This window comes from Loxodonta africana, chromosome 26, assembly GCF_030014295.1.
Source record: "Loxodonta africana isolate mLoxAfr1 chromosome 26, mLoxAfr1.hap2, whole genome shotgun sequence".
NCBI classification, from domain to species: Eukaryota; Metazoa; Chordata; class Mammalia; order Proboscidea; family Elephantidae; genus Loxodonta; species Loxodonta africana.
The window spans coordinates 14036732-14064323 of NC_087367.1; the positions used below are offsets into that span (position 1 = coordinate 14036732).

At 37.8% G+C, this 27592-nt stretch overlaps 1 protein-coding gene across 1 annotated transcript in view; it reads left to right on the plus strand.

The window, feature by feature from the left end:
* FBXO11 (F-box protein 11) overlaps window positions 1-27592 on the plus strand; it is a 91689-nt gene that overhangs the window by 40834 nt on the left and 23263 nt on the right. Inside the window, exons 2-11 of the mRNA XM_010597272.3 lie at window positions 19470-19597; window positions 19738-19819; window positions 20232-20376; window positions 21849-21978; window positions 22671-22754; window positions 22833-22965; window positions 24233-24339; window positions 24430-24541; window positions 24627-24733; window positions 24816-24953. Of these exons, the coding sequence (XP_010595574.2) occupies window positions 19490-19597; window positions 19738-19819; window positions 20232-20376; window positions 21849-21978; window positions 22671-22754; window positions 22833-22965; window positions 24233-24339; window positions 24430-24541; window positions 24627-24733; window positions 24816-24953 (1146 nt within the window). The 5' untranslated portion in view covers window positions 19470-19489. The remainder of the gene's footprint in view (window positions 1-19469; window positions 19598-19737; window positions 19820-20231; window positions 20377-21848; window positions 21979-22670; window positions 22755-22832; window positions 22966-24232; window positions 24340-24429; window positions 24542-24626; window positions 24734-24815; window positions 24954-27592) is intronic.

Sequence of the window (27592 nt, forward strand, 5' to 3'; positions counted from 1 at the left end):
TGGTTCCTGTGGCCCGTTAGTCCTTTAGACTAATTGTTTCCTTAAAGGGTGAATTTTTGTTGTGATTGTAGAAACCCACAAGTATATGGCCTGGGAACAACTTTAAAAACAGGGCACTGGTTAAATCATGAAACACGCAGCCATTGAAAACCATGTTTCAGAAAAAATTTCATGATATGTATCATAAACATATTTCATATTCATGATGCAGTGAAAATAAAAAAGGCAGATACAAAGCAGTGCAGACAGTGTTTCAGTTAAATCACATAATTTGTATAAAGAAAATAATTAGAAGGCTGTCCCAGAACACTAACAGCGATACACTCTGAGTGCTGGGATTTTAAATAACCTGTTTTCCTTTTCTATGCTTTTCTTTAACGTTCAAGTTCTCTAACTGAACATGTATTACTTTTGTAAATAGTGTGGTACATGCTTTTGAACTGTGGCAGGATTATTACAATAATTTTATAGCTTCCCAAAATGACTACTGATAATTTAAAGGGGGCAATATTCATTTTTATCTGTGGTCAACCTTTGGTGTTTGTGGATATAACATTGTATTTTCTGCAGTCAGGAATCATTCTAAACACCCATGGTGACTAATGATCATTACTACCTCACAGAGTTCTGGGGAGATTGAATTGGATAATATTTTTAAAAGCCCCTAGCCAGAATTTGAAATATATTTTGAGTGCATCTAGCTAACTTTCAGCATCTCAGTTATGAGAATAGCTAATATTCGACTGCTATCTCTGTCAGGTACTATGTTAAGTATTATTCTCATTTAATCTTCCCAACAATTTTATGAGGTAGTCACCACGATTATCTTCATTTTATAGATGAACTGAGTCAGGTTAAGAAATTTGTCCACGATTACGAGTAAGCCAGGAATGTAAACAAGATGCCTGATACTGCCTTTCCAGAGTTTGTGTCCTTAGGCATCGTCCTGCATGGTCTCCAAATATTACTGGTATTTACAGTATGAAAAAACCTAAGGAAATACCCATTTTGAAAATAAAGGATACGTTGTGGTGTTTTCGTATAAAATGTTTTAAGTATAACATGAAAAAGTATGATTGGATTTTTTTTAAACATTTCCAAAAGGTATATGTACCATTGCATGCTTTCTTTAATAAACTAATATACTCCTAGTAATAAGTATACCGGAGTCCCTCGGTGTGGTACAAATGGTTAACACGTTTGACTGTCCACCAAAAGGTTGGAGGTTCAAGTCCACCCAGAGGTGCCTTGGAAGAAAGGCCTGGTGATCTACCTCTGAAAAACCAGCCATTGAGAACCCCGTGGAGCACACTTGTGCTCTGACGTAAATAGGGCGGCCATGAGTCAGGATCGACACGTGAAGGCAGCTGGTTTTTTAAAACATGTATCCGGTAGTATGTAGCGTAACACAGTGTGTTTGTATTAGATAACACAGTGGTTACAAGTGTGGGGTTCTGGAGCTAGGCTCTGCTTTCACATTCTGCCACTTTCTATTCTGTGACCGTGGACAAGTTACTTGGCTTCTCTGTGCCTAGTTTCCTCATCTATAAAATAGGAAGAATAATCTCCGAGTCCATTGACTTAAAAATTATTTAGCTACCACTTACGGGTTTTTTAACCTCCAGGGCCTCGTGTGCCCCGTCAGTAAAACACCTGTCAGGTGATGTCGCGATCTGTAAAAATATTACTAGAAATCATATTGCATTTCCAGAAACAGGGTCCGACTGTGGGAGCATGAGAGAAAGAGCTGATGGTGCTCAGCCTCCCTGTCTGAGGAGGTCTGTTGTTTCCTTCTTTTAATAAAATCATTGTTTTTTGTGTGGATTCACAAAGGAAGGGTTAAGCATTTTAATGTTTAGAAGAGTATAATAACTTTATTTTCATTTTGATCTTTATACCTCGTTTTCCTAGTTTTGGCTGTTCTTTCTCATAAAGCTAAACTAAGAAAAGGCATTTCTAGGAATTTCTAAATTTTATGTGAAAATAAAATTAGGGCAGTCTAGACTGTTTTAAGCTGTGAGCGTATGATGATTTACCTATTGTCGTTTGTATTTCCATAAAACCTTTAGTTTGTCACTTATATTGCTTCACTTATTTGTTTACATGTCTCACTCTATTAGAGCAAGCCCCTCCTCAGTGGCAGATCTTTGTATTCACAGTGACTGGCTAATAAATGAAAATTACGCACTTCAGTTGATGGCTTTTATGAATCATAGGTTAGCCTAGAATTAGGTGTGAATTTATTGCTAACCTAGGATCGTGGTCCTTCTGTTCTTAAATTAATGGTGCACTTGATAGTTCTGGTCGTATCAGCTTCTACTTGGGTGGAAAGCTACTTTTGAATTAAAAAATCCAGTAGAACTTGAATTGTGCTTAAAAATAGGTAAAACTTATAGAAGTTGCTAGCTAAAAAAAAATTTTCTTGTTTGGTAAAGTAGAATGATTGTATTTATTTTATAAATTTTGTCACTTTGGAAATACTGAAAATGAGAAAATGAAGGGAAAAATAGGAGAATAGACAAGTAACTTTAAATGTTCCATTTTCAGGAAACCCTATTCTTTACTGCTGCTTTCTCTGAAAGCAGTGGGAGAAAATGTCTTAGGCCACGAGAACAGAATGTGACATGTAACAGGAAAGAGTGAAAATAAAGCCAAGCTATTCCAGAGGATGTCAAGTCCAGAATTAACCCAGTACCGTCGAGCCGATGCCGACTCATAGCGACCTGTAGGACAGAGTAGAACTGCCCCGCAGGGTTTCCAAGGAGCGCCTGGTGGATTCCAACTGCTGACCTTTTGGTTAGGAGCCGTAGCTTGTAACCACTGTGCCACCAGGGTTTCCAATTAGAGATTTGCTTTTATTTTTTTGTTAAACTAAAGTTATAAGCTGTAGTCAGTTCTGAGACTGAAAAACATTAATCTTTATATGTAGTTTGATAATTTGACATCAACAGATAGCAATCCACTTTACCCTAGATAGCTATTTCTCAAGAGTTGGATGGCACATATGCTATGAAACATCAATATTATATGCTAGTAATTATAGCTAATCTATACTTTCTGATTCCCTACTCCTACTGTGGTATGTTTTCAGCAGTGACAGAATCTCTTAATTTTTACTTCTAACCCAGATCACTCACTGAAACTAGAAATCTTATTCATTTAGTTTTCATGTTGGGCATATCCACTTGAATGTCCCACGGATAACTCAAACTCAGAATCCAAACCTAAACTTACCTGTTTTTCCTCCCCATCCCTGTTTCAGTCTCCAAAGTTCCATGGCACCACCATACATTGTATTGCCCAAATCAGTATTATTCCCCACTCCAGCCTGTTCTCCACCCCTATCCGTATCCAGTCATTCACCAAGTTTTATGCATTTTGGCTGTGAATGTATCTCAGATGTATTTAGCTTTTCCTTTTCTAATACCATATTTCAAGCCATCTTCATTTCTCAATTGTATTACTGCTATAGCCTTTTAACTGGTCTCCCACTGGTCTTCTAATACCAGTGCTGTCCATTTCCAGTTATTTTTACATTGCTTTGGTGGTCTCCCTAAAACAGTCAGAACACTTCACTGTTCTATTTAAAACCCTCAGTGGCTGTCCATTGCCTTCAAGATAAAATCGAATTTCTTTAAAGTGTTTATAGCACCCTTTCCATGGTATAGCCAAACAGCAGTTCGCAGTTGCCTGGGACCTGTGCTATAGGTGAGCACTTTGAAGTCTTCATACACACTATCCCTTCTGTTTTTTGTTTTTTAAATAATAATTTATTGTATTTTTGGTGGAAGTGTACACAGTAAACCAGGTTCCCGTTCAAGAATTTCTACACATGTTGTTCAGTGACATTGATTACATTCTTCACATTGCGTCAACATTCTCATTACTTCCATTCTGGTTGTCCCATTCCCATTAACCTAGTCTCACAGCCCCCCAAGCTTCTTGTCTATGCATTAGAATATTAGTTGACCATTTGGTATCATGTAGATGATTTTTTAAAAGAGTGCAGTACTCAAGGGTGATGTTCATTACTATGTAGCTAAGAGGTGACTTGAGGGGATAGTTTTTGTTCAAGGTTTAAAGAGTAACTCAGTGCAACAATCTTGGGGATTCCTTCACTCTCGGTGGGTCCAGTAAGTCTGGATATTTTGAGAATTTGAGGTTCTGTTCTACATTTGTCTCTCTGTCAGGATTCACCTATTGTGTCCCCCATCAGAACATTGAGTAGTGGTAGCTGTATACCATCTAGTTCTGGTCTCAGAGTAGAGGAGGCCATGGTTCAGGTAGACATATTCCTTCTGTTTTACAAACTCCAAGTTATTACATTCTCAGCTTGGACTTTCTTCTTTAAGACACCTTCACTGAAATCCTGGCACCGTCTATGATTGGATTAGATGTTATTTTGTGTTCTTTAGTACTTTTTCCTTGTCCCTATTACAGTACATGACACGTTGTATTTTTATTGCCTGCTTAGTTGTCCATATCTCTCTTAAGCTGTTGAAGGGCAAGTACACTATTCTGTTTGATCTGTCTTTCACCAGTACCTAGCACAGTGCCTGGCACATTTATTCATTCATTCTTAACTCATTCATCATTATTCGTTGACCATACTTTGTGCCAGGCAATTTAGAATGGATAGGTCTAAATTTCTTCTGTTGAAATGAAACCTTACATAAGTTTTCAATAGTTCTTTATAATATCAAAGATGCAGTTTTTGAAGATTGTTATTGTTTTCTGTAGTCAAAAGTGTATATTTTCTTTGACCGCCAAAAAACAAAAACCAAACCTATTGCCGTCTTATTGATTCCAACTCATAGCAACTCTATAGGACAGAGTAGAACTGCCCTATCGGGTTTCCAAGGAGCACCTGGTGGATTTGAACTGCTGACCACTTGGTTAGCAGCCGTAGCTCTTAACCACAATGCCACCAGGGTTTCCTTTCTTTGACCAGTCTTAGGTAATCCTGTAGTTCGTGTTGTAGTGAAAACTCAGCAAAAGTGTGTGTGTGTTGTAATTGAACACATTAGTGGAAGTATTATATTACAGTATCCTGAATAATTAAATTTTTAAGTTTGTAATAATATATATACAATGCAGTATAGTCAGAAACTGATTATAGCAAGCATTTTAAAAGTAGTTTTTTTTTGTTTTTTTTTTTTTTATAAAGACTACTTCTGGATTCCCTACCTTAAAAACTGTATTTAAAATAAATCTTGTCTTGATTTCAGTTTATTCATGAACATTTTTAGTAGTTGGGAGAAAGCTGTGGTAATTCCCAACTGTGTTAGAAACAGTTGTCAAGTGTGGTTCTTTAGACCATGAGACTGGGAGCTGTTTCTAAACACACAGTTGTTACTAGCACAGATTTGCCTAAGTTTCCAATCTGATCTGTGGCTATGGGTAAGTAATATAGAAGATATATAGTATTTATGGGGAAAAGATACTTCTATAAATTAAGTTTTATAAAGTAGCCTTTAACTTTAGGCTAATCTATAAGCGGAAATGTATAGACTTTAAACCTTAGCCAATCAGTAGTATAGTTTTTAGCAAATCTTCTAGTTATAAGGTATTCAATGTTGAAGTATTCTGCTAGCCTCAGAATGTATAGACCAGAGTCCCTTCTTTTACTGAAATGAATTCTAATATAAATTTTCAGTAATATTTAATATCAAGGGTTTCAAAGAGTATTTTTTAGGTAAAGAAGCATATTTATTCTCTAAAAGCCTTTACTTATCTCTGTGATTTCTGTTAGTAGTGAACATTCTGATATGTTTATGTGGGATTTGTAGTGAGATATAGAAATTATAAAATAATTCTGATATGTGTGTGTGTTCCTGAATTACATGATATTAACTTCTTTATCCTTTAAGAGGACTAATAAGAGTTTAAGGAAAGCCATATTAATATAGTCTAGAACTGCACTATCAGTAGAGTAGCCGGTAGCCACATGTGGCTAATGGGTACTTGGAATAGTCTAAATTGGGATGTACTGTGTTTTTTTTTTTTTTTTGTGTAAGTGTTAAGAATACACATTGGAATTTGAAGATTTAGTATAAAAAAAGGTGCAAAATACCTCATTAATAATTTTATATTGATTACACATTGAAATGATATTTTAGATATATTGGGTTACATAAAGCATTGTTGTTAGGTGCCATCGAGTCGGTTCCGACAAGCGACTCTATGCTCAACAGAACAAAACACTGCCCGGTCCTGAGCCGTCCTTACAATCGTTGTTTATGCTTGAGCTCATTGTTGCAGCCACTGGGTCAATCGACCTCGTTGAGGGTCTTCCTCTTTTCCGCTGACCCTGTACTCTGCCAAGCGTGATGTCTTTCTCCAGGGACTGATCCCTCCTGACAACATGTCCAAAGTATATAAGACGCAGTCTCGCCATCCTTGCCTCTAAGGAGCATTCTGGCCGCACTTCTTCCAAGACAGATTTGTTCGTTCTTTTGGCAGTCCATGGTATAGTCAATATTCTTCACCAACACCACAATTCAAAGGCATCAACTCTTCTTCAGTCTTCCTTGTTCATTGTCCAGCTTTCACATGCATATGAGGCGATTGAAAATACCATGGCTCGGGTCAGGCGCACCTTCGTCTTCAGGGTGACATCTTTGCTCTTCAACACTTCGAAGAGGTCCTTTGCAGCAGATTTGCGCGATGCAATGCGTCCTTTGAATTCTTGACTGCTGCTTCCATGGTTGTTGATTGTGGATCCAAGTAAAATGAAATCCTTGACAACTTCAGTCTTTTCTCCGTTTATCATGATGTTGCTCTTTGGTCTAGTCGTGAGGATTTTTGTTTTCTTTATGTTGAAGTGTAATCCATACTGAAGGCTGTGGTCTTTGATCTTCATTAGCAAGTGCTTCAAGTCCTCTTCGCTTTCAGCAAGCAAGGTTGTGTCTTTTGCATAACGCAGGTTGTTAATGAGTCTTCCTCCAATCCTGATGCCCCATTCTTCTTCATATAGTCCACCTTCTTGGATTATTTGTTCAGCATACAGATTAAATAGGTGTGGTGAAAGAATACAACCTTGACGCACACCTTTCCTGACTTTAAACTAATCATTATCCCCATGTTCTGTCCGAATGACTGCCTCTTGATCTATGTTAAAGTTTCCTCATGAGCACAATTAAGTGTTCTGGAATTCCCATTCTTCGCAGTGTTATCCATAGTTTGTTATGATCCACACAATCGAATGCCTTTGCATAGTCAATAAAACACAGGTAAACATCCTCCTGGTATTCTCTGCTTTCAGCGAGGATCCGTCTGACATGAGCAATGATAACCCTGGTTCCACGTCCTCGTCTGAAACCGGCCTGAATTTCTGGCAGTTCCCTGTCGATATACAGCTGCAGCCGTTTTTGAATAATCTTCAGCAAAATTTTGCTTCCGTGTGATATTAATGATATTGTTCTATAATTTCCACATTCGGTTGGATCACCTTTCTTGGAAGTAGGCATAAATATAGATCTCTTCCAGTCAGTTGGCCAGGAAGCTGTCTTCCATATTTCTTGGCATAGACAAGTGAGCACCTCCAGCACTGCATCCATTTGTTGGAACATCTCAATTGATATTCCATCAATTCCTGGAGCCTTGTTTTTTGCCAATGCCTACAGAGCACCTTAGACTTCTTCCTTCGGTACCATCGGTTCCTGATCATATGCCACCTCTTGAAATAAAGCGTTATTAAAATTAATTTCACTGGTTCTTTATATTTTTTTACTGTGGCTACTCAGAAACTTTAAATTACATATGTGAATTTCATTCTGTTTCTATTGGACAGCGCTGATCTAGAACAACTTTTTTTTTAATTGAAAATTAAGTTTTCTGTAAGTTATGGCTGAAATTGAATGTTTTTGGTGTTGAGAGTTTTTTAGTAGGCTTCAATAACAGCTTGACATGTAAATATTTGCATTCTAAGATTAGATGTAAACTTAAGCTATGAAGTTAATATTTTTTAACAAAAAATTATTATGAGGTCTTGTTTTTAGACTTTATTGTTGGCACAGAACTATAACTAATCCTTCATGAGTTCTTGGATTTTGGATTGGAGCCAGTTTGGCAGATACCGTGGATCATTTACTAAATTCGTTATTTCATTTATTTGTTTACCAGATATTTTTTGGTTTGCTTCATATGTGCCAAGTCTGTTTTAGGGAATAGTCTGTAATTTCAGGAGGGAACACGAAAGTAATGGATGTGCATGTAAATGATTTTATATATTTGGGTAGAAAGAAGTTGAGGCAGTTCCTGTCTGGCTTTTTATCTTTTCTGTAAAGTAAGGCATGAGGTCATGATAGCCCACTTCTAGTGATGGTTTCTGGGAAAAGCTCCTTGAGGCGAGTAAAATTAGCAATTTCTCCATAGGTGGGACCTGACATTTATTGAGTACTTACCACAGGTAGGGCACCAAGGAAGAATATAAAAAAGGGCCCTTGCCCGCAGAGCTTATAATTTGTTAGAGGGATGTGGCATATACAAAAAAGTCAGTAACAACAGAGGCAGCTAAGGTGTGGTGAGGAATATGCTGTACGTACACAGTGCTTGCTACAGGAGTTCAGAAGATGAACAGTACATTAGTAACTAGAGATTGGTTTTTTTTAAGCTTTCTCCTTTGCTTGTTGTCACAGCAGTAGCCAAAGTGATCGTTCCGGGATGACCCTTTTGTAAATACCTTCTAGCACTGTCCCGATGCTCAGAACAGTCAGTAATTATTATTTATCATGAAAATTTAGCACGGATTCTTTACTCAACACAGAGTTTAATACAGGCTTTTTGGAACTGAGCTTTGAGCTTTGTGTACTTTAGAACAGGACAGTGTTTAGGAATGGGAAGGTGAGATTTCTGTGGCCTATGTGATTCAGATATGTAGCTTCTTGAGTTTATTTGGAGTGAACTTCAGGCTGCAGCTGAAGTAACCAGCACCTTCTCTTTTCTATTATTACTCTGAATTCCTTCTTTTTCCATCTTTAATATTTGCTGTGTTGATGGTCAGGTGGAAAGAAGGGTTCCACTGCTGGGGGTGAAGGGTGGGTATCTGTGGTAATAAGAGCTATAGATTTTAGACAGGGGTGGGGTGGGGTGAGGGTTCTGTAGGACAGAATGTTTGAGAATTACTGTCTCGTACTGTACTTTTGAGTGTAGTAAAAACTGACGAGCTACTAGCAGCATGGTAAACAGAACTGGTGGAGGTATCACCTACACTATCATGCAAACACGGAGATGAAATATAACAAGAACAAAATTATAAATGCAAACTAAACTCTAAGGAAAGAAACAGGAAATCCCCCGGTGCCAGAAATAAAGAGAAATAAAATAAAAGCAGTAAGTGGGAGCTGGAGCTGCTACCAAACCCTTTGCCATCGAGTCGATTCCAACTCATAGTGATCCTGCAGGACAGAGTAGAACTGCCTTATAATGTTTCCAAGGAACACCTGGTGGACTTGAACTGCCGACCTTTTGGTTAGCAGCTGTAGCTCTTAACCACTACGCCACCAGGGTTTCCTGGAGCTGCTACAGGGGCCTTTTTAAAATCCTGGATATAGGTCCTAAGGGGCCTGGTGTGGAATTTTAGTGCACATACGGGAATAGGAGATAGGGCCTTGGACCTCTTCAAAATAGGAGAGCTGGCATTAAGACCCAGATGTGAGGTCTAGAACCTAAAACAATTTGCTGATAATGCATAGAGATTAGAAAAAGTGCCCACTAGTCAAGCATTTATTTATAAAAATAAATCCAGTGATAGAACTATCTAAAAGAGTATAGAAGTGTGTAAAATGATTGAAGGGAAAAAAGAAGGAAATGCAGCATGATGAAGTAACAGAACAGTATGGAAAAGGAACAATAAGACTTGAAAAAGAAAACCAAATCAGCTTTTAGAAATTAAAAATATACTTATGGAAATGAGGTTAAATAGCAGATGAGACAGAAATTCTTGCTTTGGCTAAAAGGAAAGTCTAGCAATATACGGTTGAGAAGAACCAAACCTAAAATGTAATGACACAAAAACAAACAGTAGAAAATAAAGGATTGAAATAAAAGGTAAAAAGTCTGATACAAAAAAACAAGAATAAAAACAGATCAGAAGATACTGTTACGAGACAAAAATAGATGAAGACAAAAAGCATTATTAGAGAGGAAGAGCCAGAGAGCCATTACATAGTGATGAAAGGAATAATTCACCAGGAAGAAATAATAATCTTAAATCTGTATGTCCAAAATAACATTATCTCCAAGTATAAAAAAAAAAAAAGTATATAAAGCAAAAATTTGTAGACTTCTAAAAATAAATAGATTACTTACATAGTGGGAGATTTAACTTCACTCAGAAAACAACAGACCACCACCACCCTCAACAAATGTAAAGGCATAGAAATTTGAACAACACGATTGACAAACCTGATCGTTTGTTGTGTTTAAACTGTCTTCTAAAAAACAGAATGTACATGTTCCCTTTCAAGTACATGTGAGACATTTATAGATACTGAGCACATACTAAACCACAAAGGAATGGCTCCACAAATGCCCAGGCATGGTACCACGTGCTCCGTTTTCTGATGACAGTTCAGTACATGGAAAACTTTTACTTGATTTTCCAAGTTTCATTTGAAAGTGATATTATTGAATAATATATAAATGACATAATAAAGGCTAAAACATTTATTGAGCACTTAATATGAGCCAGGCATACAGCTGAGTGTTTTGCATATGTTGTTGTATTTAGTCCTTTTACCAGCCATATAAATTATAGGATACTATTACCAATTCTGGAGCCCTGGTGGCACAGTGGTTAAGTGCTACACCTGCTAACCAAAAGGTCAGCGGTTGGAATCCATCAGCTGTTCTTGGAAACCCTGTGGGCCGGTTCTGCTCTGTCCTGTGGAATCGCTATGAGTCAGAATCAACTCCACGGCAATTGGTTGGTTTGTTGGGTATTACTGTCTTTGATAGATGAGAAAATTAAGGCTTAAAAATGTTAATTAATTTGCCCAATGTTTGGTAGCTGAAAAACCTCTGCTTTTAAATATTACAATGTTACAGCGACCCCCCGTTTTATACCTTTTTATTGTAAAATATAGCCAGATACAGAACACTATGTAAAACAAATGTGTAGCTTATTGAATTATTATTACAGTATTACCCTTGTAATACCAACAGGTCAAGAAATGGAATTGTGTCAGCCATTGCAGAAACCTTTTACGTAACCCATTCCATCATAACTCCTTTCCTCCCCACTAAAAGCATTTTTATAATAATCATTTTCAGGCTTTTTTAAAAAATAACTTTAACATCACAGTGTACATTCTTAAACAGTATGCTTTAATTTTGCTTATTTTTTTCCCCTTGCAATTTATTTGTTTTTGGTCGTAGAGTTTCCCAAAGATTTGAGTTGATGTTTTTGGCAAGAGTTCCCAGGTTGTGGTATGTTCTTTCATCAGGCGATACATAATGTTTAGTGAGTTTTGTTTTTCTAATATTAGGAACTTTGGATATTCATTGGTTAAATCAGTTAGCTTCTTGTTGTTACGTACCTGGTCTGACTCATAGCGACCTCATGTACAGCAGAAAGAAACACTGTGCGGTGGTCCTGCACAGTCGTTGCTGTGTTTGAGCCTATTGTCGCAGCTGCTGTGTCAATCCATCTTGTTAAGGATCTTCGTCTTTTTTGCTGACCCTCTACCTTACCAAGCATGATGTCCTTCTCCAGGGACTGGTCCCTCCTTGATAACATTTCCAAAGAACATGTGCTTCTTCCAAAACAGGTTCGTTCGTTCTTCTGGCAGTCCGTGGTATATTCCGGATTCTTTGCCAGCACCATAATTAAAAGGCCTCAATCCTTCTTCCATCTTCTTTATTCATTTCCAGCTTTTGCATGCATATGAGGCATTTGAAAATACCATGACTTGGTTCAGGCGTACCTAAATTCTCAAAGTGACATCTTTGCTTTTCAACATTTCAAAGAGGTCTTTTGCAGTAAATTTGCCCAGTGCAATGTTGTCATTTGATTTCTGACTTCTGCTTCCATGGGTGTTGGTTGTGGATCCACGTAAAATGAAAGCCATGACAACTTGAGTATTTTCTCTTGACACTGCTTATTGGTCCAGCTGTGAGGATTTTTGTTTATGTTGAGGTGTAATCCATACTGAAGGTTGTGTGGTCTTTGATCTTCATCACTAAGTGCTTCAGGCTCTCTTCACTTTTCAGCAAGCAAGGTTGTGTCATCCGCGTATCGCAGGTTGTTAATGAGTCTTCCACCAATCTTGATGCCACATTTTTCTACATATAGTCCAGCTTCTTGGGTTGTTTGCTCAGCATACAGATTGAATAAGTATTATAAAAGAGTACAGTCCTGATGCACACCACGCAGTATCCCCTTGTTCTGTTCAAACGACTGCCTGTTGGACTATGTACAGGTTCCATATGAGCACAATTATGTGTTCTGGAATTCCCATTCCTTGCAGTGGTATCCATAATTTGTTATGATCCACACAGCCAAATTCCTTTGCATAGTCAATAAAACACAGGTGAACATCTTTCTGATATTCTCTGCTTTCAGCCACGATCCATCTGACATCAGCAATGATATCCCTCGTTCCATATCCTCTTCTGAATCTGGCTTGAATTTCTGGCAGTTCCCTGTCCATGTACTGCTGTAAATGTTTTTGAATTAAATCTTCAGCAAAATTTTTCTTGCGTGTGATATTAGTGATACTGCTTGATAATGTCTGCATTCTGTTGGATCAGCTTTCTTTGGAATGGACACAAATGTGGCTCTCTTCCTGTCTACTGGCCAGGTAGCTGTCTTCTAAATTTCTTGGCATAGTCGAGTGAGCACCTTTAGCACAGCATCCATTTGTTGAAACATTTCGGTTGGTGTTCTGTCAATTCCTGGAGCCTTATTTTTGCCAATGCTTCAGTGCAGCTTGGACTTCCTCCTTCAATACCATTGGTTTTTGATCATATGCTACCTTCTAACGTGGTTGAACATCAACTGATTGTTTTTGGTACAGTGATTCCCTGTATTCCTACCATCTTCTTTTGATGCTTCTTGCATCGTTCAATATTTTGTCCATTGAATACTTCAATATCTCAACTCAAGGCTTGAATTTTTATTTTTTTTTATTTTTCAGTTCTTTCCAGTTGAGAGAAGCCGAGTGTGTCTTCCCATTTGGTTTTCTAACTTCAGGTCTTTGCACATTTCATTACAATACTTCCCTTTGTCTTCTTGAGCCACTCTTTGAAATCTTCAGTTCTTTTACTTCATCATTTCTTCCATTCGCTTTAGCTACTCTACGTTCAAGAGCAAGTTCCAGAGTCTCTTCTGACATCCATTTTGGTCTTTTCTTTCTTGTCTTTTTAATGACCCTTTGTTTTCTTCATGTATGATGTTCTCAATGTCATTGCACAAGTCATCTGATCTTTGGTCATTAGTGTTCAGTGTGTCAAATCTCTTCATTAAGATGGTCTCCATATTCAGGTGGGATATACTCAAGGTTGGGTTTTGGTTCTCGTGGACTTGTTTTAATTGAGCAATTGACAGTCTGTTCCACAGTCAGCCCCTGGCCTTGTTCTGGCTGATGATATTGAGCTTTTCCATCATCTCTTCCCACGGATGTAGTTGATGTGATTCCTGTGTTTTCAGTTGGTGAGGTCCACTTCTGTCCGTTATGTTGTCCATTTCTGTCACCAACTCCACATTTTCCAACTAGTGATCTTTCTTCTGCTTCCAACTTTTGCATCCCAATCACCAATAATTATCAACACATCCTGATTGCACATTTGATCAATTTCAGACTCCAGAAGTTGGTAAAAATCTTCGATTTCTTCATCTTTGGCATTAGTGGTTAGTGTGTAAAATAGTCATATTAACTGGTCTTCCTTGTATGGGTATTGTCCTATCCCTGACAGCGTTGTGCTTCAGGATAGATCTTCAAATGTTCTTTTTGACAATGGATGTGATACCATTCCTTTTCAATTTGTCATTCCCGACATAGTTGACCGTTTGATTGTCGGATTCACAATGGCCCAATACCAGTCCATTTCAGCTCACTAATGCCTAGGATATCGATCTTCATGTATTCCATTTCATTTTTGACTACTTCAAATTTTCCTAGATTCATACTTCATACGTTCTATGCTCCTGTTATTAATGGATGCTTGCAGTTGTTTCTTCTCATTTTGAGTCATGCCACATCAGCAAATGAAGGTCCGGAAAGCTTTACTCCATTCACATTGTTAAGGTCGACTCTACTTTGAGGAGGCAGCTCTTCCCTGTCGCATTTTGAGTGCCTTCCGACCTGAGGGGCTCATCTTCCAGCACTATATGAAACAATGTTCTGCTGCTATTCATAAGGTTTTCACTGGCCACTGTTTTTAGAAGTAGATCGCCAGGTCCTTCTTCCTGGTTTGTCTTAGTCTGGAAGCCCCACTGAAACCTGTCCACCATGAGTGACCCTGCTAGTATTTTAAGTCCTGGTGGCATAGCTTCCAGCATCACAGCAATATGTGTGCAGTTCACCACAGTACAACATACCAACTCATTAGATATTACAAAAGAGTGATTCTCTCATTTTATTATTTCTTCTTCATTTCTTGCTGAAATGTTAGAATGTTTCTGTAGAGAATCTTCCCCTCACCTAATACTGGGTTACCTTGTAGTTTAGTTTGTGTCAGAGAGGCAGAATAAAATGTTTATTTTCCGTTATTTACCAGTTTATCAAAATGATGGGTTGATTTTTTTCACTAGGAACTCTGAACAGTAACCAGTTTTTTTTTGTTCGTTTGTTTTTAAGTATCATTTTGAGCTCATGGGTTTCAATATATTTCTTTCAGTTCCTTACGGTTATCTTTATTGATGATGCACAGATTGTCCCATCTTTGGCCAGTGGGAGCCTCTTAAAGTTGGCTGTGTGCCCTTCTGGGGTTTACATTTTAATGAATATATGCATCTATAAGTATATGTATGTACAGCCTTTAAAACACATACACATACTAAACACATTGTTCTGTATACTGTGCTTTTTATACTTCTGTGTACTGGAGCCCTGGTGCACAGTGGTTATATGGCTATTAACCAAAAGGTCAGCAGTTCAAATCCACCACCCACTCCTTGGAAACTCTATGAGGCTGTTCTGCTCTGTCCTGTAGGGTCAGTTTGAGTTGGAATCGACAGCATTGGATTTTTTTTTTTTTTTTTTATGTGTTGGAGATAGTTCCACATCAGTCTGTATAGAACTGCTTTATATTGTTAGTGACGATATACTACTACTACTGCCAATTGCCCTCGAGTTGATTCCAGTTCATGGCAACCTCATCTGTGTCAGAATAGCACTGTGCTCCGTAGAGTTTTCAGTGGCTGATTTTTGAGAGTTAGATTGCTAGGCCTTTCTTCAGAAATGCCTCTGGGTGTACTCAAACCACTAACCTTTAGTTTAGCAGCTGTGAGTACGTTAACTAGTTGTACCACCCGGGGACTCTGTATTTTTATTTAACAAATTCTTATTGATGGACATTTTTTGATTGTTATCTGGCAGTATCATAAACAGTGCTGCAGTGAGTATCTCGGTACGTACTACTTTATCGACATTTCATAGTACAGGATCAATTCCCAGAAATGGAATGGCTAAGTAGTAGCTACTACCAGTTACCCTCCACAGAGTAATTAAGGACATTTTTTTTCCCTTATATTATCCTTTAATAATACTAGTTTGCTATCAAACTTTTTGATCTTTGATTATCTGCTAGATGAAAAACAATATTGTAGTTTTTATTTGAATTTCATTTATATTTCCTTAATTCTTAACTGTCTATTTATGTACTTGGCCCAATTTTCTGTTGAATTGTGTTTTCGTTTTTTTTTTTTTTTTCCATATTGACTTGTAGGCATTCAGATATAAGAAAATTACACTTTTGTGATATGTGCTGCAGATATTTTTTCCCTAATCGTGTTGCTGCTTTTGACTGTGTGGTGCTTATTTTCTAAGCAGATTTTTAAAGATCTTTATATATTGTTCAAATTTACTAAGCTTTTTAAAGCGAACAGTCCACACACTTAGAAAACCCTTCAATCGTAGGGTGCCAACCTGATGCACCATCACCCCCTAATATTTTGTTGTGTATTTCCTACAAACAAGGATATTCTCCTAAATGATCGTACTGCAGTTACCAAAAGCAGGAAGTTAACACTGGCACGTTACTATCTTGTAATCTTTAGACCCCACTCAAGTCTGGCGGGTTGCCCTAGTAGCATTCTGTTAGCAAGAAGATCTAGTGCAGAACGACATGCTGCATTTAGTTGCTATGTCTCTTTAGTCCCCGACAGTTCCAAACAGTGTCCTTCAATCTGGGACAGTTTTGGTAACAAGCCAGTTACTTTGTAGAACAAATTAGGATTTGTTGTATGTTCCCTCATAATGAGGAGTGATTCTGTGATCTTGTTGTATGCTATCAGGTAGCATAAAATTTCAATTTGTCCTGTCAATGATGATATTCACTTTGATCACTTGATTTAAGGCACTGTGTGACATCTCTCCTATAGAATTAACTCTTTTTCCCTTTCTATTTTGTAAGTATTTTGTGGGGAGGTATTTTGGTTATCATACTCCTCACCAAACTTGCAGTTTATTCATGAATATTATGTCTATCGCTATGGATTTATGGTTTTCTGTTTTATTCCTTGAGTTATAATCCTTTTACTATCATTATTGATTTTGGTGCTCCAATACAGTTTTGCCAGTTGAAGCGCCTTCAGGCTGACTTCTGTGTCCTTTTGACGTGATCTCATCAGCCTTTGAGCACTTTCTTACTTTCTAGCACAAGATGTTTAGGCTCATATATTTCCCGGCCCAGCCCTGGAATCAGCAATTTCTCCAAGGAGGCTTCATTCCTTTTACGGGAAATGGTTTTCAGAAGCCAAGATCCAACTGTTAGATATGCTTATCATTGTTTTCCAGGTTCTGTCAGTGAACAGAGCTAGGGAATACGTGCACACACACACTCACACACACACATGCAAACACACACACACACATATCTATCTTTGTCTGTATATTGAAAACCAGAGTTCATACTGATACCTCCAGTTCCATCTAACACTACGAGGTGTATATTTTAGTGTTCTCTTCATATTTGTAACTCGCTTCTCTGAGAAACTTTGCTTTCGTTATCACATTTACTCACTCCCCTTGTTGTTCGTAACTGATCTTCCATCTTTGCCATTCCTTCTCCTGTGTGGATGTCCTCCTTTCCTTGCTCTAGCTCTGACTGCCCATTCCAGGCTTCCTTCTAACCCCTCTTAAGCTCCATCATTGCCTAACACCAGGGTTATGCTCTGCTGGTGCCCACTTCACCCACTTCAACTCCAATACCCTTTCCCTACCATTGTTTATTTGTTGTTGTTAGTCGCCATCCAATTTAGTTAGTTGTTGGCTCCAACTAAGGGTGAGCATCTGTGTGTTGTTATTGTTAGTTGTCAAGGAGTCAATTCCCGACACATGGTGATGCCATGTGTGCAGAGTAGAACTGCTCCATAGGGTTTTCAAGGCTGTGACCTTAGTCAGGCCTGTCTCCCAAGGTACCTCTGGGTGGATTCAAACCACCAACCTTTTGGCTAATAGTCTAGCACTTCACTGTTTGCACCACCCAAGGATTCCCAACTCTGATACCCCTTGTCAGGCTGCCTTCCTTACCCCTTTGAGCTCTGACAAGAAAATATCTACCCCCACCTTCCTACTCCCCATATTTAAATATAAATATGTATTTATATTAGAGTTTATTTTGCCATAAGAAGTGAAGTAGAAACCCAATATTTCCTTCAGATGGTATCTTAGTTATCTACTGCTGCTATAACAGAAATACTACAAGTGGATGGCTCTAACAACAAAAAAATTTTTTTTTCTCACAGTTTAGGAGGCTAGAAGTCCAATTTCAGGGTGCCAGCTCTAAGGGAAGGCTTGCTTTCTCTGTCGGCTCTGGAGGACATCCTCGTCTCTTCTGAGCTTCTGCTCCTGGCTAGTCTTCATGTGGCCTAGCATCTCTCTTCCCCCGTCTCTGTGTCTTTTGCTTGCTCGTTTATAATCTCTTTTGGACACCCCAGAGGCCATGGCCCCACCCTTTGAAAATGAAGCATCACTGCTTCCCATGCTACTTTCAACAGCTCTGCTGATCTCCAAGCTGCTCCAGGGTTGGTTCTTTTCTTTTCCTGGAGGAAAACAGATGTAGCTCCTAGACCTGTTCCCTGCATGTGGAATTCGAAGAGGCAGACAGCGATCTCTCCTTTTGTTCTTTCTTTTCAGTCTAAGCTGATGGGTTTTCTGCTGTGGTAGTTGGTTAGATCCCTCAGTCACAGGCTTCATCTCTTTAACAAAAGATTGTGTAGCCACGTCCTTGGTGAAAATTGTAGGACACACATCCTTAGTTTTTACAACAGAATTTTCCAAATCTTTGTTTTGTTTTCATTTTGCATAGTTCATTTTTAAGTCCATCTCTTCCCTTTTACATTTTACTGTAAGTAGCAAGCAGATCTTGCCTACGGATCTCATCATCTAAACACATCACTTACAGGTTCTGCCTCCTACCAAATGTTTGAACGTTACTCAGACGAGTTCTTTGCCGTTGCATAAAAAGCTTAACTCTTCCTCCATTGTCCAATTTCATGTTCATCATTTTCTCTTAAAGCCTCACAAGAAGCACATTTAATATCCACATTTCAGCAGCATTCTGTTACCCATACCATATGTATTCTCTAAGACGGTAGATACTTTATAGCTTTCCTCACTTCCTTCTGACCCCTCACCAGAGTTGCCTTTAACATCCATAACACTACCAACACTCTCTTTGAGGCAGTGTAGGTCTTTGCTGTTAGGAACCTTAAAACTCTTGCAGCCTCCACTCATTACCCAATCCCAAAACAACTACTACATTTTAGGTTATCTGTTAGAGCAGCATCCCACTCTTCCGGTAGCAAATTCTTAGTTATCTAGTGCGGCTATAACAGAAATACCACAAGTTCAGGAGGCTAAAATTCCACGTTCAGGGTGCTTGCTCTAGGAATGTGTTCTCTCTCACTTGGCTCTGGAGGAAGGTCCTTGTCTCTTCTGAACTTCTGCTCCTGGACAGTCTTCACAGGACTTGGCATCTCTCTCCCCTGTCTCTGCTTGTTAAAAAAAGAAATTGACTTAAAACAGAAATGAACACTAATCCTGGCTCATTAACGTAACAAAGACAACCCGTTCCCAAATGGGATCATAACCACTGGCTTCGAGGTTAGGATTTACAACATGTATTTTGGGGGGACACAATTCAATCCATAACAGATGATTATCCAAGTGATTGGGTTTTTTTTATAAAACTTTTATCTTCTGCAAAAAAAAGTAATCTGAATTTTTTTAAGACAGTACTGCATCCATCGAGCTTTTTTAAAAAATGGGTACCGTTTTTCTTACTGCTTTTGTTTACAACAGATGATGACGTACCTGCAGATATGGTTGCAGAAGAATCAGGTCCTGGCGCACAAAACAGTCCGTACCAACTTCGTAGGAAAACTCTTCTGCCGAAAAGAACAGCGTGTCCTACAAAGAGCAGCATGGAGGTAAGCTAAACGTAGTTGAATTGAATTGATTTCTTTCTAACGAAAGAATTTTTAGGAAACAGAAAAAGGAAATGTCGTTTTTTTAAAAAAGTAATTATGTATGGTAAAAATGTTTGTGTAATTCACTTCTGTTTTTGTAGGGGGCCTCAACTTCTACCACGGAAAACTTCGGCCATCGTGCAAAACGTGCAAGGGTATCTGGAAAATCACAAGATCTGTCAGGTATTTCCTGGGGGAAACTACCAGATAGAATAAAATAACTTAAAATTTATGTTTGATAGCAAAATACTAAGATTAAACCAGGTATAGTTGAGTATTACATTTGGGATTGAGATATACGTTAGAACCCTGACCTCTTCCTCATTGACCTTTATTGTTGTATAAAGATTCTTTTTAAATATTTATTTTAACCAGTTTTTGAGATGATACAGAGTTGCTAAAAGAATCCTTAATAAATCAAAATAAAAGCAGACAAATGTGTGTTGTTTATGAAAGAAAAGTGCTTATAAAGTGATCATATAATAAAAGCTACTACTCGTTAGATGAATGGAAATTGTGCTCCTTAAGTAATGAGAAAGTCTTTGCTAGCATGATGAGTAAATTTTTTATAATCTGTTTATTAATCTTTCTGTAGCAGCACCTGCTGAACAGTATCTTCAGGAGAAACTGCCAGATGAAGTGGTTCTAAAAATCTTCTCTTATTTGCTGGAACAAGATCTTTGTAGAGCAGCTTGTGTGTGTAAACGCTTCAGTGAGCTTGCTAATGATCCAATTTTGTGGTGAGTGAAAACCTATTCCTTATTATCTTGAGATAATATTGTTTGCTGCCCAGAATGCTAAAGACAGCAGGAAAGTTGAAGTATGAGCTGGTAAAAATACTGTTAAATGGTAGAAACAAAATGAAAATGCTTCTAAATTCTTGGTTACCTGTTTATCACAAATGTGACCTGTCAGTCCAAGCACATTTATAAAACAGTACATGAAGTACTTTCTCTGCTATTTGTCATTTAATAGCAACTGAGCAATTATGAGAAACATTTTTCATTTAATTGCTTTTTAGAAACAGGACGAGACCTAATTTATAATAGCTAATGAATTAAATATGACAGTTTAGTGGACCCAGTAATTCTATTGAAAAACTTTCTTGCCTTGTGTACAGATTTTCCTAACAGTAGCCCAGCACCGCCCTTTGCACCGCCTAGGGACCTGTGTCATTAGTAGAGAAAAATTTGAAATCTAAACGCCCAGCAGTAAGGGAATGAACTACATAAACAACGTAATGTCTGCTTGGAGGGTTGTCATGTAGCCATGAGCAGTAATTCTTGTAGAATGTTAACAATATGGGAAAAGGCTATGTTTTAAAAAGGAAAATAGCAGAATATAAAATTTTATATACTAAGTATAATTGTATTAAATGAAACTGTATAGAAAGAGAAAAAAAAAACTGGAAGGAAATGTAAAAACACAGTTGCTGTAGGGTCAACCCAGACTCCTGGCAGCTCCGTGTGTGTCGGGATAGACCTGTGCTCTGTAGGGCTTTCAGTGGCTGTTTTTTCAGAAGTGAATCACCAGGCCTTTCTTGTGATGTGCCTCTGGGTGGACCCGAACGCCAACCTTCCAGCTATCGGCTGAGTGTATGAATCCTTTGTACCACCCAGGGACTCCCAGAAGGGAATATAGTAAACTATTAGGACTGAATATTTTGAAACTATAGAATATCTTTTTTTTTCTGTATTTTACGACAGTTATGTAGTACCTTTATGATGATAAAAATAAAGTACAGTTTATAAGGAAGAAAAATTACGCTTTGGAAGGGAGAAGTAAGAATGAAGAGCAGAGAAAGATAACTATTATAGTTACTCTTATTCTAAGGTTTGATGGTTGTTCTTGATGGGATGTAAATGGTTTGAAGATAGAGGAAAAATTAAGTTCAAAATATTTTGTTGAAAATCTTTTTAAATAATAGCTATATGGGGCTATGACAGTAGTGGTGGCATTTTTCCCCTGAGTTAAAGTCAAATTTTAAAGAAATTGTTTTTTATATGCAGTTACATTGTGTTAGCCAAAATATGTTCTTATTTTTAAAGTTCTGTATTTTGATAGTTGTCTCTTCTTATTACCTCTGTTCTTTAGTAATTCTAAGCCAGTTTCATGTTTTTGAAGACTTCAAATAATTGTTATACTTGTTTAAAGCTTTATTAATCTAAAAGGCAATTCATGAAGAAATCTTTTTAATTCACTTTCCCACTAGGAAACGATTATACATGGAAGTATTTGAGTATACCCGCCCTATGATGCACCCGGAACCTGGTAAATTCTATCAGATTAATCCAGAAGAGTATGAACAGCCAAACCCTTGGAAAGAGAGTTTCCAGCAGTTGGTATGGAGTGTAAATACAAAACACTGATTTATATTATTATTTTTAAATGAAAGTTTCTTAAAAAAAAATAAATAATAAGTTTAAATGCAAGGATGCATTTTGAAAGTAAGCTAGTGAACATTTATCAGCCAACAAAATATTCAGCAATTTTTTACACTACTTGACATGTTTATTATTTATTGAGTGGCGGTAAGTCTGGAGAGCATTTACGATTTCTGTGGGTCTATTTAAACTTTTATTTAAATTATGGTTTTCGGTATTTGTTTTAAAATTCCATGTTCAGTGTAAGTTTCATGTGGTCATTCACCAGTGGTTCTGGACTAGGGATGATTTTGCTTCCCAGGGAACATGTGGTAGGGTGTCCCAACTGGAGGGGAGGGTGTGACTGGTAACTAGCGAGTGAGGGCAGGTTTGCTGTTAAACATTCTGCAGTCCACAGGACGGCACCCGCAACAAAGAGTGCGGTGCCACAAACCGTCAGTGGTGCTAAGACTGGAAATGCTTGACCTTTCATACTGGGTCTTACTGACTTATAACCTGTTCCAGATTTTACAGTGTACTATGTCATGGAATATTAGTCGGGATAATTGGGGTTTTTAAATAAAAGTTATCAATATAGTGGTAAATCAGAACTTTAGAATATATTAGTATTCAGTGGTTTTGTTATTGTTTGTTTGATTTTGACCTTTTAGTATAAAGGTGCACACGTAAAACCAGGATTTGCTGAACATTTCTACAGTAACCCTGCAAGATATAAAGGAAGAGAAAATATGTTGGTATGTTTGATTTGTGTTCTTGTAAGACTTAAAATGGGAATCTCTCAGCTCTGTACTGACAACATTTTTGTCCCCCAGTATTATGATACCATTGAAGATGCCCTTGGTGGGGTTCAAGAGGCTCATTTTGACGGGCTCATCTTTGTTCATTCTGGAATATATACTGATGAATGGATATATATTGAATCTCCAATCACCATGATTGGTGCAGGTATTTTCAAGTACATTAAAATTAGAATTTTAACGTTTTATTCATATTATTTGATTTACCTGACGGGTTTTTTAATGCTAACAACTTAAAATCCAGTTGAACCTTGATAATAACCTTAATGGTAGGAAAAAAAAATAGGAGTATAGATATCTTGCATATTTTATGTGAAGGAAACGAAAACGTGAGTTCAGAAATTTCTGATAAACACATAGTTCTTAATGTTGGTACTTTCTTCCACTGCTCCTCAATTATCCATTAAAAAAAGGAAAACTATTTGTTAATTTCATCTTTTATTTGAAAATAAAGATGTTAATGTTTTTATAGCTATGATTTTAATGGAACTGAAATGTAATATTTAAGTATATTTTGTTTTGTACTATTTTAGAAGTATTCTTATGGCCAGGTTTCTAAGAATAGTTTTTAATGAGGTACTTGTTGAGTACTCACTAGTCATTTGAAGATTCGTGCTACCTCTGATTTTTAGGGATACAGTACATAGATCATTTTAAAATAGCTAATAATTATTATTTTGTAATGAAATTTGCATTTACTGCTTCCCTCCCCCATTTCCACCATAAAGAAAAAGGGGGAGGATGGAAAATTTTATCTAGAGATTTTCATTACTTTTCAGATCAAGGCCTCTGTTGTAAATAAATTTAAATACACATGTCTCTGCCTTTCTCTACAGTGCTGCTGCTGCTGTTGGTGAATTTGTTTCCACAAGAAACCATTTTTTAAATGTCACCTCATTTGATATCAGAAACCCTGGTAGTGTAGTGGTTAAGTGCTACAGCTGCTAACCCAAAGGTCGGCAGTTTGAATTCACCAGGTGCTCCTTAAAAACTCTATGGGGCAGTTTTACTCTGTCCTATAGGGTTGCTATGAGTTGGAATCGACTCGATGGCAATGAGTTTGGTTTGGTTTTGGTTCATTTGATATTAAATACTATTTATAATTGAACCTCATTAGAAAGTTTATTATACATGGACTTGAGTATAATGATAATCAAATAATATCCCCTTAAAGACTGATGAAACATAGTTAACTAATAAAGTGGATATTAGTCCTATCTAATCAATACTAATGTTTAAAAAAAAAAACCCAGTAAAAGTACCCAACTTAAAAACTTTAAAAAAAAAAAAGTCCCACTGTATTATATTAGTTTTGTAGCAGAGTATTTTTAGTGATTGAAAAAAGTAATTTTTAAAAATTTTTCCATTTCATCTGTCTGATAAAGGTAATATGCTTTAAATTGTCTTCTCCACAGCACCTGGAAAAGTAGCAGACAAAGTTATAATTGAAAACACTAGAGATTCAACTTTCGTTTTTATGGAAGGTTCTGAGGATGCTTATGTTGGCTATATGACAATAAGGGTAAGAGATTTTAAGATGTAAAATAATACGTTTCAAAATCATTAAGGAAGGCAATGGTTGTCTATTTCAAACAAAATGTCTACGTTTCAGTTCAACCCTGATGACAAATCTGCCCAGCACCACAATGCACACCACTGTTTAGAGATTACAGTCAACTGTAGCCCTATTATTGATCACTGTATCATCCGAAGTACATGTACAGGTTAGTGTTTCATTTCTCTCTTATCATAAAATGAGTCACTGTGGTTTTGGCCATTAGGTTTTTAAATAGAGATATTTTCTTACAGTTGGTTCTGCCGTATGTGTCAGTGGTCAAGGAGCATGTCCCACCATCAAACACTGTAACATCAGCGACTGTGAAAATGTTGGACTTTATATAACAGATCATGCACAGGTATTTTTAAGTTTTGTTTCTTGTTTCTTTTTTAATTTTTATAAAGCTCTACTAATTTTTTGTTTCTGAATAATCGTTGTAGGGAATATATGAGGATAATGAAATTTCCAATAATGCTTTAGCTGGGATTTGGGTTAAAAATCATGGAAACCCAATTATTAGACGGAATCACATTCATCATGGACGTGATGTTGGTGTGTTCACATTTGACCATGGCATGGTAAGAACATTTTTCCTGACAGAAAAACTGACTCTGTACCAGTTACATTTCAGATAGGTTTCAGCATTTATTTTCGTATTACCCAGTTAGCTAAACTGAAGAGTAAAAAGCAACTTCAGCATTATATTTTAAAATGTCCAGTGTTTCATGAATTTTTGCATTTGACATTATCTCCATGTAGAGATGATGGGGTCCTTAGGGAATTAATACCATCTTTGAGAGGAGGATGATCTAATCCAGCAGTTCTCAAACATAAAGTGTGCATACAAATTACCCAGGATCTGTTTTAAAGTGAACATTCATGTTCTGTCGCAAACATAATAAATCAGAATTTCTGAGGATAGGGCCCAGGATATGTATTTTTAATAAGCACGATAACTGAGTCCAGTGCAGTTGCCTGTGGACTACACTTAAGAAATAGTGGTCTCATCGTTAGTTTGATTTATTTCTCTTAAAAATTTTTTTACCTAGCAGAACTTTATAATGGAGATAAAAACCAAAGCCAAACCCATTGCCACTGAGTCAAATCTGACTCACACCAACCCTGTAGGACAGAGTAGAGCTGTGTCATAGGGTTTCCATGGAGTAGCTGGTGGATTCGAACTGCTGACCTTTTGGTTAGCAGCTAAGTTCTTAACCACTGCACCATCAGGGTTCCATAATAGAGATAAACCAAAAAACCAAACCCAGTGCCATCGAGTCGATTCCAAGTCACAGCAACCCTATAGGACAGAGTAAAATTGCCCCATAGAGTTTCCAAGGAGCGCCTGGTGGATTCAAACTGCCGACCCTTTGGTTAGCAGCCATAACACTTAACCACTATGCCACCAGCGTTTCCATAATAGAGATAGTAACTATAAAATACCAATCCAAAACTGTTATGGGTAGTTATGTTTGGCATCCTTCTAAATGATACTATGTTTGAAACACCATATAATTTTACAAAATTTTCTTCTGTTTCAAAATAATATCTTATTTGTCTATTCAGGTATTCATTTAATGTTTACTTTTCCTTGAGGTGGTTTTCAAGTCCTAGTACAGCATTAGCAACATTTTATTTTTTATTACTGTGGTGCCCAAGAAATTGGAGAGGATGTGGTGATACGGTGGCAGATAGTCAAAGTTATGGTGAGGTTTTCTTGTTATTATATGGCTCTAATCAGGCAGTGTAGGCTTCACATGTACACATGTGGCAAAGGAAAGCTTTTTTTTCATTGTGCCTAAAACCCTAATGCAGAGCCCTTTCTTAATCTGAACCTACACTGTGAGGGGTACCCTTTGATCATGGGACTGATTAGACCTAAAGAGCTTCAGACCAAGGGCCAGTTCATCATATTAGCCAGTTTCTGAGGTAACTAACCTGGGAGAAACAGTTCCCTTACAACTCAGACCGTAGCTTCGGCCTGCAGGTAAGAAAGCAGAGAGGAGATGACCACTTACCCTTTTCCAGCGGGAATAGGGAGACTGGTATTTTGTTGTAGTTTGCAGCTCTCGTTTCTAATGAGGGGAGGAATGGAGGAATCTGGGCAAAGGTGGGGAGGCTTGGAGTCTTGAGAATCTGCTTTCCCTTAGAGCCAGTAGAACTTTCCAGTGTTCATCACGCTGACACTCTCCGCGAGGATGTTTGGTTTGCCAGCAGATAACCCAGAAGTATTACAGACTTGATGTTATGGCCAAATGGGTGAAGGGGGTCCCTGGGTGGCCAGATGGGCGGCCAGATGGCTAATGAGAAAGGCTGGGGATACAGATCCATCCAGAGGCACCTCAGAAGAAAGGCCTGGTGGCCTGCTTTCAGAAAATTGGCCGCTGGAAACCCTGTGAAGCACCGTTCTGCCCGTGTACACACGGGCTTGGCCGGGAGTCGGAAACCCTGTGAAGCACCGTTCCGCCCGTGTACACACGGGCTTGGCCGGGAGTCGGAAACCCTGTGAAGCACCGTTCCGCCCGTGTACACACGGGCTTGGCCGGGAGTCGGAAACCCTGTGAAGCACTGTTCCACCCGTGTACACACGGGGTTGGCCGGGAGTTGGATTCTACTTGAGGACACCTGGTTTTTTATCTTCGCCCCCACCCCCTTTTTAATTGGTGGAGGTGCCCACAGAGTTTCTGACAAGTTGTTGTCATTGAAGAAAGACTAGGTAATCACACATGCTGAAAAGATTTTTAAGTCATTGGCTGTAGTTTCTAAATGGAACTGTTATTGTGTAGGGGAACTATACTATGCCAGTATTTCACTACCTGTATTGCCTTTAGGCTGTGCCCCAGAGTTACGACAATTCAAGTATTACGTTTACGCGTGCCTCTGGTTTATTCACAAATGATTTGTGGTACCAACATAATTTTGGGTACAAGTTCCTTATTTTTAAAAGACTTACGGTGGTGGTAACTTATGGAAGGTCACCATAGTAATTTACTCCTCCATCATGAACCCTGTTACAGTTTATTTTATTATAAATTTTATAGCATTTTTATAGCAATGCTATAGATAGATATTCCCATTCAAGATGAACGAGGGTGTTTGTAAAGTATTATAGATTTTTAAGAGAAGAGTGGGAACAAGCATATCTTTATCTGTGTGTCTGTTTTAGTGTTTTGACACATCCTTAAAGGCCCCTGGGGGGCGTGTTTACCTGTATTTT